At 41.9% G+C, this 13,164-nt stretch overlaps 3 protein-coding genes across 3 annotated transcripts; 2 read left to right on the top strand and 1 right to left on the bottom strand.

The window, feature by feature from the left end:
- Positions 1-5,830: 5,830 nt before the first annotated feature.
- NCS57_00516300 (NmrA domain-containing protein) lies at positions 5,831-7,017 on the top strand (the record flags this gene model as incomplete). The annotated part of the gene is made up of 4 exons (XM_053055097.1): positions 5,831-5,923; positions 5,986-6,270; positions 6,329-6,655; positions 6,712-7,017. The coding sequence occupies 4 exons, from the start codon at positions 5,831-5,833 to the stop codon at positions 7,015-7,017; spliced, it is 1,011 nt and encodes a 336-aa protein (XP_052914052.1).
- A 528-nt stretch (positions 7,018-7,545) lies between these two features.
- Positions 7,546-9,132, bottom strand: NCS57_00516200 (uncharacterized protein; the record flags this gene model as incomplete). Its single annotated transcript, XM_053055096.1, has 3 exons — positions 7,546-7,801; positions 7,865-8,484; positions 8,539-9,132. The coding sequence occupies 3 exons, from the start codon at positions 9,130-9,132 to the stop codon at positions 7,546-7,548; spliced, it is 1,470 nt and encodes a 489-aa protein (XP_052914051.1).
- Positions 9,133-10,595: 1,463 nt separating this feature from the next.
- Positions 10,596-12,568, top strand: NCS57_00516100 (Carboxylic ester hydrolase; the record flags this gene model as incomplete). The annotated part of the gene is made up of 6 exons (XM_053055095.1): positions 10,596-10,981; positions 11,029-11,217; positions 11,276-11,356; positions 11,409-11,530; positions 11,590-12,345; positions 12,396-12,568. 6 exons carry the CDS (start codon positions 10,596-10,598, stop codon positions 12,566-12,568), a joined length of 1,707 nt encoding a protein of 568 aa, XP_052914050.1.
- Positions 12,569-13,164: the final 596 nt, after the last annotated feature.

Here is a 13,164-nt window from a genome sequence, read left to right as displayed (position 1 = left end):
CTTAGGATAAGTTCTTTAATTATATCAAAGGCTCTTTTAGCCTTATCTCTAAATATAAATATTTTATCTTTCTTTATGAGGTCAATTAATAATATAGCGATCTTTTTAAATCATTAAAGGAATCTATAGTAGTAGTTAGCGAAACCGAGGAAAGCTTATACTTCCTTAATATTTATTAGTTCTTTCTAATCCCTAACTACTAAGACCTTCTTAGGGTCTATATATATTTTATTATGAGAGATAATATATCTAAGAAATTTTACTTTTAAGGTATAGAATTTATTTTTCGTAGGTTCTATTAATAACTTAGCGTCTTATAGTATTTATAGTACCTTATAGATATATTTTATATATTTTTTTTTTATTTCAGAGAAAATAAGGATATTATCTAAGTAATATATAATAAATATATCTAGGTATTCTCATAGTATATTATTAATTATTTATTAAAATATAGTAAGTATATTAATAAGTCTAAAGGGCATAATAAGGTACTTAAATAGTCTATATTTAGTATAAAAAGTAGTTTTTTATTTATATCTTTCTTTAATTTAGATAAGGTTATAGGCTCCTTTAAGGTTAAGTATAGTGAAATACTTTATTTTAAAAAGTTAATTTTTTAATTCGCTAATAAGGGGCAATAATATTTAATCTTTAATTATAATAATATTAAGTATTCTAAAGTCGACGTAGAGTTAGAGCTTACTATTCTTTTTTAGAATAAATATAACGGGGTATCTAATAGATAACTTACTTTCCTTAATATATCCTTTCTATAATATATCTTTAATATATTTCTTTAATATAAGTAATTATACTTTATTGAGTAGGTAAAGTTTATTAAAGCCAGGCTATTTCCTATTAATAAATTTAATTTCTAGGTTATAATATATATATTTAGGTAGACCTATTTTAAGTTCTTCCGCAAAGAGCTTCTTATAGATATAGTATTATAGTAGAATATTCTTAAGTTATTCTTCCCTTAGTATTAATTTAATTTACTTAAGGTCTTCTTCTAACTTATGAAATTATTATATAACGCGTATAATTATTCGCTATATCTATCGTTTTTATCTATTATAGTGTTTATATTATATCTCTTTAGGTAGAGAGGTATCTTATATTTACCTCTTCTTAGCTTCTCTGGTATCTTCGGCAGAAGTTTAAGATCTCGTATTATATCCTAAGTCATTATTTATCATAGAGGGCGCCTTATTATTAAAAGAGAGCACTTAGCTAGTTCTCTAGTCGAAATGTAGGTTATAGTATTATAATTATAGGTACCCGAGCATAAAATTATAGTATTTATTAGGTATAATATTAAATAATATCCTTTAGTTCTTTCCTTTAATAAAAACCTTAAGGTAATTAATCTCGTAGTTAATAACTCTATTATTATAATCAAAAGGGGTTCCTTTTAGGTTAATAACTAAATAAAGTATATATTTATGCCTCTATGGTAGCTTAAGTCTATTTGCCGTCGTTAGGTTAAAGTAGTTCTACTTAGCTTTACTATCTACTAAAGTATTTAATTATTCTCCCTTAACTTATATTTTTAGTTCTAGGTATTATCGCCTATATGCTTTATTTATAAAGTAAAGGGCCTTCTAGGGTAATATCTTCTTATATTTATTTATTTATTGCCTTATGCCGGACGGGGTATCTAATTTTTTAATTTTTTAATAATATAGCCGAGGTAATTAAATTTATATTTACTATTTACGTATACCTCGTAGTTATAGTTATTCTTTAAGCTATCTTACTATTATTAATAGCTTTCTTTTGCCTCTTAATTTTCTTTATACCGGGTATTACTTGGCTCTCTTAGTTCTTCTTAGCTAACCTTTTTTTACTAGTCTTTAACTCTATGGATTACTTATTTTCGTTTTTAGATAGCTTAGTATAGGTCTTCGTAGTACTATATATATATTACTCCGATGGAGTCGTACTAATAGAATACTTAGTACCCTTCCGTCTCGTATTATATATAAGGGTTATTATTTAGCTAGGCTAATAGGGCAATAGGGAAGTAATTTTATTTTTACTTCTTTTCCCTATGTTTTTTATATTAGTGGTATTAATAGGATATCTATGAGATGCTAGGATATTCCTTATGCGTGGGGTATATTTATATATCGTCTCAGGGGTTAAATAGTGCTTCCTTGTGTCGTGGGTTCTTAGTTAGCTCTTAGTAGTAGGCTCAGAGATAGATCTCTTATGTGTGCGCTATATCTATATATTCCCGTGCCGTGTGGATATATTGTTCTCGTTTATTGTTCTAGTAATAGTTACTATCTTCGTTATAGAGTCATGGGTAGGGTTCTTCTTCTTATAGTTCTTTATTAATCTTTTTTCTTTCTTATTATTATTCCCTCTGGGTCTATTAGAGTTCTTTTTATAATTTTGCCGCGTTATATTTAAAGTTAGTTCGGGCTAGGTCTCTAGTGTCCCTTTTAGAGATTTAGTCTATACGTCGCGGTATATGGTATTCTTTTTTTTATTATTTATATATTTTATTATATTCCCGTGATGCTTTAAGTTAGTATCATGGGCATAGATTACGGTTATATTACGCGGGGTTATCTTATTAATAGTCCCTTTTATATATAATAGAGGGTATATAGGGGGGTATCGTATTATATCTTATAATCTATTTCTTATAATTAAAACCTTCCATAGTGGCTTCCTTAAAGTCTACTTATTCTATCGGTATTAGGGGTAGTCATTATTTTTGTTCCATTTATGTTTTTATTTCTTTCTATTTAAGCTTCCTAGTTATTATAATAGTAATTATTTATTCGCTTATATTACTTAGTTTAGTCTTTCCTTATATTATCGGCTTAGGGAGTAGTTACTACTGTATGGGTTTATTCCCTTCTCGTGCCTTTACTCTTTATTTTACCTAGCTATAGATTTTTTTGCTATTAGGTTAGGGTCCATAGGGGTTCTTTTTATCTATCGCGATATTATACCCGCTTTGTGATATTCTAAGTATCTAGGTAATATAGATAGCTATTTATGGCCTATAGTCTTAGTTAGTAATATTTAATTATTTCTTACCTTCGGGGAGTAATTATTATTCCCGGGGCTTATAATGCCCTTCCTAGATATCGCATTATTTCTTTTTATATTTATTTACCTTATAACCTTTCTTATAGTAGTAGTAGTATTTAATATCTTTGGGTCCTCGTTAGGTTACTTTAAGCTCTATGGGTCTTAGGTTGGTGCCGTATAAGGTATTATTTTGCCTCTTCTTGCCTTAGTTAGTATTAAAACGGGGGCTATTAGCCTTATTGCCGAACTTAGGGTTCTATAGTTTTTTTTAAGAGAACTACTAGTCATCGATCTTAATTACCCTGCTAATATAGTTGATAAGGTTATCTAGTTAATTTTCCTTATAAAGCTCGGCTTATATTTCTTTTTTAAGCCTATTAAAAAAAAAGGATATTAGTAGCTATTAGTCTTAGTTAAGTTTCGAGGCGAGTTAGAGGTACTTTGTTTTATACTCTAAAGTAGATTAAGTTTATCGGAGTACTTTAATCTCTCTCTCGGCTTATGCCTTTTTATTGATAGTTCTAAAGGCTTATTAGAGCGCTACTTTAAAGGCTTCGTAGTCTAAGTATAGATTACTAGTTCGTAGCGAGAGTTTAGCGAATAGGGTAATAAGGTATTCCCTTATGATTAGTTTGAATTATATAGCGGCGTAGTTCTTAAGCCTTCCCGCGGCGTATTAGACCCTATTAGAGGCTAGGGTGAATTAGGTTAGGTAATAGGTTATGAAGGCCTATAGCTACGTGAGGAAAGTTAATAGCTTATATGCGGTCCCGTCGAATATCTCTAGTGGGTTTAGCTTTAGGACTTCTCTTATGTCTTTTCCCCTTATAGTAGTAGTGGCTATATTATTAATATCCTAGATATTATTTAGGTATTACATATTCTAAGCGCGCTAAGATTCGCCTATCTTTTTAATGAGTTCGCGGAGTCTATTTATCTCGGTGCTTATAGCGGTAATCTAGGCATAGAGCTATTTAATTTCCTCGTCGTTAGAGCTATCCGCGTTATTTATTTCCTCGTCTAGGTTAGCGGGGATAGGTATAATAAGCGCAGGTAGATAGTTAGTAGGTAGAGCCTGCTAGTAGTTATTAGTGGGAGTAGCCTAAGTAGCTATTATATTTAATATTATTTAAGGTAATACGAGTAATCTATTAAATAAGAGCTATTAATATATAATAATTATATCTTTTCTTAAGGGATAAACTAATCGTACTAGGTTTATATTAGTAGAGGGTTATTAGTATTATCTTAAATAAAAGGGTATAAGTTATATCTAGTAATATACTTAAGGTATTAAGTATAACTAAGTTATATTAATAGCTAAGGTAGCTAGTATATTTAAAAGTATAATGAATGTATTTTATATACCCGGCTAGTCGCTGAGGCCTGAGTGAGCGAGGTTAGATTGCTTACCGAGCTTATAGTGAGTAGTATATAATCGCTTATAGTCGTAAGAGTAAGTGGCTTACCGTGCCTATGGATTAGGTGCCTATTGTGGGTACGTGTGGCACATGACCCTGGGTATGTCTAGGCTGTGATACCTATACTGTGCACTTAAAAATAACAAACCTTAAATCTCTAAAAACTGGTATAAAATAGTTATAAACTTAAAAAAAGCATTTTTATTAATCTAACTAAAGAGGTTATAACCTTATAATTTTTTTAGATTTTTAAAAAATATCTTTAATTTTTAAAATATTAAAAATAAAAAAAAAATAGTATGAATAAGAAATTCTTAAATTACTTATTAATTAATTTTTTTAAAAATCCTAAAAAATTATTTAAATAATACAGATTTTCTTAAAAACCATATTTTAAGATTTAGGCTTATAAGAACTAAAAATGAATTTTTTAAAATTTTTTAAACTAATTTTAAAATTAGGTATAAATACTAAGAAATTTCAAAGTATACAGCTCACTTAAGTGTACAGCTCACTTATCAAGTACGTTAATAATATTCTTAATAAATAGCTAATATCTTATATTAAGCTTATATAATAAAATAATTAAAATCTAAGATCTAACTATAGGTACAGATATATTTAGCTATGCGTCGATCACGTGGTCTTATTTGCATGGCCGGAATGACAACATTAAACTTTCCATCTGCAAGAATAGCCTCGATGAGTGCCCGGCCCAGACCACCAGTGCCACCGGCCACCGCCACAGTAGAAGGCATGATAGATACACGGAAGAGTTTCGAAGCTCTGGTAATGCCGAGGCGTAAGACAAATGGTGGCTTAGGTCGAAAGCTTTTCGACCTAACAGCACGACGTCAGGAAACTGCGGCGATTTCATCGCACGATCTGTATAGACCAGCCCGTTCTTACTTGAGAACATGACAATGGGGCCCTCTGCAAAGCCCCATCACCTCTTTCGTGCCCTGTTCTTGGTTCCCTCTTTGTCTTGCAATACCTGATGACGGCCGAGCTAACGAGTAATTTCTGTTGTTCCGTACCTTTGCGGAGTTCAGGTGGAGAACATAACGTTATTCCACACCCTTGTCGCTTCAGTTGCTTAACAATACCAAGTATCCTTTCCTCCGGACCCAATGAAACGGCGTAGCCTGCCTTTTCACGTGTAGCGGCATCGCATGATACTAACTAACGAAGTCTATCAACTCCGCTCCGCTGCCTTTACAGCGTTGTACTGCTATAAAATACCGACTCAAACGCACGCCGCTCCCTGTCTATGGCAACGCGCTTCAACTCGAATGATCCCCGCATACCTTTCTCCAGCAGAAACATTTGCAAACACACTCAACCAATCGGCCACCATGGGCAACATCAAAGTTGCCGTAGCCGGCGCAACAGGCGAGACTGGCTCATCCATTGTCCGAGGATTGATTACATCGACCACCAACAGATTTGTGAGTTGCTCGGGCTACTCAGCACTCATGTCACACGGTACTAAATAATGATCCATGCTTAGCAAATTACCGCTCTTGTTAGGCCATCGTCGCTCTCCAAGCCAGAGGCTCTTGAGCTGAAAGAGATGGGTGTCAAGGTCGTAGGAGCGGACCTCACTGGACCTGCGGAAGATCTCAAGGCCATCCTAACGGATATGGACGTGGTAATCTCGGCTGTCAACGCAACCGCCGTCTTGAATGAAATACCACTTATCAATGCGGCGAAATCCGCCGGCGTGGGACGTTATGTCCCTTGCTTCTTCGCCACCGTTGTCCCGCCAAACGGAATTCTGAGACTCAGGGATGTGGTGAGTGTAACACAGCAGTTTACACACGCTGTCGTGACCCTACTAACCGACCAAACAGAAAGAAGTGGTCTTGAATCATATCAAAAAGGTGTATCTGCCCTACACCGCCATTGATGTTGGCTGGTGGTACCAAATTGCACTCCCTCGGGTGCCATCTGGACGCCTTGATAAGGCACTCGCGATGCCCGCAGAGTATATTCCTGGTGATGGAAATACTCCATCTGCTATGACCGATGTGAAGGATATTGGCCGCTATGTAGCCCGCATTATTGCTGATCCGCAAACTTTGAACCGGATGGTATTTGCATATACCGAGCTGCACACGACGAATCAGGTCTATGGCATAGTGGAGAAGCAGAGTGGCGAGACAATTGAGCGAAAATACGTGAGTGCCCAAGCAGAACCTGCTGGATTTGTGCGGAAAGACTAAATGGTCCCTAGATGCACGAAGATAAGATCAAAGCCGGAGCGGCTGCGGCGCAACGGTCCAACACCATCCCAGGATCTCTCGAGAATGTCTCGGAATCGCAGTTTCAGTATTGGAACAGCTGGGGTATCCGCGGTGATAACACCCCCGAATTTGCCAAGTATCTTGGATACCTCCTAGCCAAAGAGTTATATCCGGACCTCGAGGGCCGCACTCTTGAGGCTTACGTGAAGGACGCGCTAGATGGGAAAGAACAAGCTGCTTGGCAGCAGGCAGGGGCCATTTACATCAGAAACACCACCACCGTCGACGAGAAGTGATAGAATTGCAAGATAGGTCAATCTCGAATGCTCTATCGAGATCAGTTTCTTGGTCATTATCGTTCTCATCGTAGATGTACACGAGAAGTTAATTTGACTTGATATTGTCGGCATTTAGAGGGGCTGAACGAGTCAATTACAACGTGTTTCTGGGCAACAGCCTTTTCGTGTCATGGCTTAGTAGTATCTGTTTTGGACAATGGGGGTCTTATTTGGAGCTTGTAGAATCTCAGCCGAATGATTTCGAGGTCGCCGTTAACTGTTTGTTTCAGCTCCCGCAGACTTTTGTATGCCTCTCATGCTACTATGATCTCATGAGCTGCAAGATAGGGGAAACTGGATGTCTGGTTGGTTGTCTGTGTGGCATCCTTGATTTGATAAATCCATATAGTCCTGCAAGATATTCGACAAATATTCCTTTTTTAGTTGATGCTCACACCACCCAGGACATTGAGGCCATTGCCTCCTGGCCCGGCCTCGTTACAACCTGGGCTGCCATGCCCTGACGCGGCTGCACCGCTAGTGTTCCTACAGCTGAATCTTGCAACAGTGTCCCTTTGGCGCAATCAAAAATCGATTATCCATCTCCATCATGTCATCTGTCATTCCAGGATCAAGTTTAGCCCCTCGGCACTCTCGGAAAAACAGCGCTGTGGCAAGCCTCAGTTCCATCCAAGCTAGATGAAGCCCAATACAGATGCGAGAGCCTGCGCCAAAGGGTGACATGGCAGTCTTTTGGGCTGCTGTTAGTCGTGATTTATCCATAAATCTTTCGCCATCAAACCTAAATATTATTAGTATACATCTCAAGCGTATGACAAGGTCAAAATAGGGCAGATCGTCTTACCTGTGTGCATCTGGGAAGACGGTAGAGTCCCTATGTAGTGTGTAGGCTTGCGTACTAACGACTGTGCCCGCGGGGATGAAGTAGCCACGAACAGAGAGTCCCTTTCCGGGTACAACCCGTGGGAGCGCACCAGGGGCAGCACCGTACAACCGTAGGGTCTCTTCAATAACACTGTTCAGGAGCGGAGCGCTCTTCAGCTCATCAAAGGTCAGGCTTGGGCTTAGACCACAGACTTCAAGCTCAAGAGCTGCCTGAAGCCGTGGCTGGCTGAGCACTGCCCAAACGAGATAGGTCAGAGTGATGGCTGTTGTATCGGACCCGGCAACAATGAGATTCCCTGCTTCTGTTCGGACTGTGGAATCCTTGATTTCCGTCTTTTCCTGGCCCTGCGCCTGAGCGAGCATCTGGCTAAACAGGTTTGCTGTACTGAGTCCGTCACTGGCGCTGCTCATGTTCTGCACAGCTTTAGCGCCATGCTCGAAGACTACGTTGTCGGCATTTACTATGTCACGGATGCCTTTGAAAGGGAGGTGTCTCAAGATCGGGAAAATCCAGGAGAGCTCGTTTCGGGCCACTCCACAGAGGAGGGCCGCTTGGATGGCATCGATGTACGGGGTTTGCTTGCAGCAGTATTAGCAATCGTGGTACATACAAGGAAACTGGGTGATTTCTACCTTGCCTAATTCCAGCATGCGGAATGATTCGCCAAACGAAAGATGGGCAATGACGTCGGTTGCCATCAGGGTCCACCATTTCAGAATATCCGCGCTGCCATTCTGAGCGTCATTTTTGATGTTGGCCACGGCGAGCTGGGTCTTCTGCCTGATCTCGGGGTCCCAGTGCGTCAGAAGCGAGTTGTTGCTAAAGGCACGAGCAAAGAGCCGTCGTCGAGCGGCGTGTTGATGCGGATCACGCATGAAGAAAATACCAGGCTCCCTGCCTGATCTGAGCTTGTCATACCAATTGGACTTGGTGAATCCGGATCCGATCTTGTGGATTTGGGAAAAAGCCTCGAGATCGCTGATGGCTACCTCGTCGGGAGACACAAGAACGACGGGCCCGTATTTTAGGTGTAAAGAGTGGACAAAATGGATGCGTCTGCCCGCCAATATGTGCCATTTGAGCACGATAGAGGTGACATGACTGTACCACGGGCCGGGAACACTACGTAGCGGCGATGTGACTGCTGAGAAAAGCCTATACGCTGCGGTGAGGATAATGACGCCAACGGCCAGGAAGGGTACCGAGGCTATGTTGATGACGCTCATTCTTGTAGGTTGGTTCTCAAGGATGCCGACTCAAGATTGCTAGATGTTGGTTATTAGATCTCAGATTGGATGGATACAAAATTGGCGGGGAAACTGGGGGTGGAGGAGAGATATGCATGCTCAGCGGGAGAAGTTGTCGGGAAGTGGGGGTAGAGCATGGCCATCAATATACTTGGACACTTGTTACGAGGCTACAAGACGCTAGGTTTCATTGGGTCAGTGAGCTTTGTACCTCGGCAGTTTCAAGGCGAAGGTTTCGGATTGTGGCCCACTAACCCGGTGGACTGGTGGACTACCCGGGACGCAAGAATCTCTGTCTCGGATGAGCTCAGGGCTCTCTTGAGTGTGGGATGCTTAAAGGGGAAATGATTTCAGAAGTTTCTCCTTGATTATCCTCTTGTACGGAGACTCATTGAGTTTGATGGTTCCTTGAAGTAAAATCCCGGTTTCTTCGCCTTCGCATTACATCACCGTGTTATTCGAAAAGACTCGTTGTGTCCGATGAACATCCCTCCACGATCAGCCTCTCTGTTCCGTTTCCAAGAAAGCCTTGATGTGATGGGTGTCACGATTGCAAAGAGAGCACCTGTTCCAATGATTCCAAGAACATAGTTGGCCAGCAGTCTCATCCAGACAGCCTCGGCAGCTTGGTTCTCGGTTACGACGGTCCGTAATTGTACATCAGTTTGCCGATTATACCTGAATGTCACCAGTCCTTAAAGAAATTGACAACCACTTGGCTGGCCCGGCGTTGATGAAGAAAGTGTTGTGGTTGATATAGAAGTTGTAGAAAGCAGATCATCTCTCTGGCTCATAAAGGTTTGGTTAACTAACATTTGAGCAAGCATCGGTAGGTCTGAGCTATATTCGGTCTTGCATGAAGTTGATAGCCAACTAGATAACCGCTATAAATATGAATACAGGGCACGGATATTAAGCTTCTATCTGCGCCGATAATGAGATTAGAGTTTGGTGCTTCACCGCTTATTCCGTCGTGGGACGAGAGCTTGTCTGCGCTAGACCACTAACTATTAAGAAGGCAGGAGATAGTCTCGCGTAATCGACGAAACGGTTAAGTGGTCATAGCTTATTGTTGATGCTTTGCGTTAGCCTTTCCCCGCACGTCGGTCGTTGGCATGTCCATCGAATCGCTTCCAGATGGGGAAGGAGTCAGAACTTGGTCAAAGGGCACAAAGAAGCGGCAGGGGGGTAAGCTTACGAGCAACCCAATGGAAATGAAGCAAGCAGAACAGAGCAGATGGTAAGCCAACTACCTAGATAGATAACGCGTCACTAACCCAAAGCAGCGAGTTCAGGCCAAACACTGTAGACAGTATTTATGTCCAACTGACTCCTCTCGATGGTTCCCATCCTCTCAGCAATGAGTAAAACTCAATAATCTCTCCATTTCACTGATAGCGTCTTCGTTTTGACCATTACCCCAACGCAAGGTCCATGACACCATGTGGCAACCCTGGGCTTTTTTGGTTGCTGCGCTTCTAATCACACCATCTGGTGCGGATAGATATACTCCACCGTTGGGAAGAGCTCGTAACGGATCGTACCATGGCATTTACAACCAACATTACGGCGTGGAAACCTTTCTTGGGATCCCGTTTGCCCAGCCTCCGGTGGCCGGCTTGCGCCTGCGACAGCCTCAAAGCCTCAATTCTTCTTGGCATGGCGTGCGCAATGCAACCGCGTATGGAGACTCATGTGTTGGGTATGGCGACGACACGGAGCTTGTCTCAGATGGTCATGTTAGTGAGGATTGCCTGACACTCAACATCATCCGCCCTGCTGGAACTGTTGCCTGCTCTAACCTGCCGGTGCTTGTATGGATCTACGGGTGAGTTTCGAGCGTAATCTCGGCCATGTTAGTCTGACTTGAGACAGAGGCGGGTTCATCGCTGGTACAAGCCGTGACCAGCGTTATAACATGACCTTTATTGTTGAACATTCTCTTCGTATGGGGAGGCCTATCATGGCGGTCAGTATCAACTACCGCCTAGCAGGGTATGGCTTTCTCTACTCAGACGAGATTGTCAAAGCCGGGCTTGCCAACCTGGGCTTGAGAGATCAAAGGTAGGTGCTCACAGACTGGAATGAAAGCGGCATTTTGCACTCGCTGAACTGGCTGCAGGATGGCTCTCCACTGGATTCAGGAGAATATTGCGGGCTTTGGGGGCGACCCTGACAAAGTCACCATCTGGGGAGAGAGCGCGTAGGGCCCCCATGGCTCCCTGCCAGTGGTCTTGGACTGACCGGACTTATAGTGGCGCAATGTCAGTGGGCTACCAACTGCGTGCCTTCAATGGCAGAGATGACAAACTGTTCCATCGTGCCATGGCAGACTCTGGTGCTATCGTGGGGTTATTCGCAAGAACTACCCCAGAAGGTATTGCCCTATCTGCTAGCAGGAGCGTATTGACCATGACTAAATGAAATTTTCTTCAGGAATCACCAATGTCTACAAGAACGTCACAAGAACAGTCGGCTGCGATGCATCGACCGATCAGTTGCAGTGCCTTCGAGCTGTTCCGGCAGACAAGTTCAAAGATGCCATAGGAGCTTCTTTAAGTGTAGCTTCTGCCTACCGACCACTAGTTGACGGCGATATTGTCGCAGCATCCGGAATCAAGCAGATGAAAGAGGGTGCTTTTGTCAAAGTGCCATTAATCGCTGGAGACAACACAGACGAGGGAACCGGTTTTTCCCCCTTTGGCATCAACACCGAAGCCGAACTGAGATCATACCTTGGCACGTATGAGTTCTCGGAGCAGGATATTTCAGCTCTCCTAGCCTTGTACCCTGCTGACTCTACGGACCTGGTCCTTCACAACCTGGAGCCCTGGAATGCAACCATTGGAGCACAGTGGTCCCGTGTGTCGTCCATCATTGGTGACTTGATGTTTATCGCGCCCACGTACTTCTCCACCCGAGCCTGGGTCAAGGCCTCGGATGCACCACTCTACCATTATCGATACGATGTAACACCAAATGGGGTCCCCAATGTCTGGTCTGCTACTCATTTCATGGAGGTCCCGTTCTTCTTCCACAATACAGAGGGGACAGGCTTCCCTGGCAAGTCGCCACCTTGGCTTGGGCCGAATCCCTTGGACAACCTGCCCCAAGCCGCCTCAACATTGACCGACACCATGTGCGCAATGCTGGTATCATTTGTTCACACTGGCAACCCGAACACCATTTCAGGTAGGCTGCCACCGTCTATTCTGGTCTACGCTGTTAGCTGACCTTTCTAGGCACCTCGGTCAAATGGCCGCGCTTTACAGCCCATGAGAAGAAGAGGATTCTATTTGCTAGCAACTTCACGACCCATGTCGAAACTGATACAACCAGGACCCGTCAACATGAGTTTATCGTGAGCAAGTTTGAGGGACCGAGTTACCCTTGGAATCAAATGCGTCTGGTATAGGCATTGGGCTTGAGTCGCAGAACTGGTAAAAGTTGAGATTACACACCCAAACCCCCTACCATTCCAGGGGTTTTGCTACCCCTAATACTACTTAACTTCTACACGGAGTCGAAATATGAATTCGGAAGCGGGCTGCCCAGGTGTTCATAGTACAGTGCTTCGTAACATTCACATAAGCGGCAAGGCTTTGCGTCTGCTGTAGTCTGAAACGGTTATCTTGATAATTATATTTGCCCCCCTCGCCTCAACCTCTATGTGAGATGAAACGTTGAAAGGGCCGCATGCCATGAACCGAGTACAATCACCGACGCCTTTGGCAGCTGCTTGCAGGGGCACAAACAGCTTTCACTTACGGCCCACGCACATCAAGTCATGACCTTTGCAAATCTCACCCCAAATCAGATCCGACCAACCTCTCAGGAGGCCCAGATCCGAGCTAAAGGATTGAATACGTTTATATATTTAATTATTAATATTTTTCTTTTCCCTTCTTATAGCAACAGGGAGGTCTTAGCAAAACCCTGGGTCTTGACTATCCCATGAGTTCCCACAAGGCTCCAAGCAGTACCTTGCCCCATTGTTATGGGGTTAATACT

The sequence above is a fragment of the Fusarium keratoplasticum genome, chromosome 4 (genome assembly GCF_025433545.1).
Source record: "Fusarium keratoplasticum isolate Fu6.1 chromosome 4, whole genome shotgun sequence".
Taxonomy (NCBI): domain Eukaryota; kingdom Fungi; phylum Ascomycota; class Sordariomycetes; order Hypocreales; family Nectriaceae; genus Fusarium; species Fusarium keratoplasticum.
Note: the sequence above shows the minus strand (reverse complement) of the source record. Positions and strands in the feature narration are given on the sequence as shown.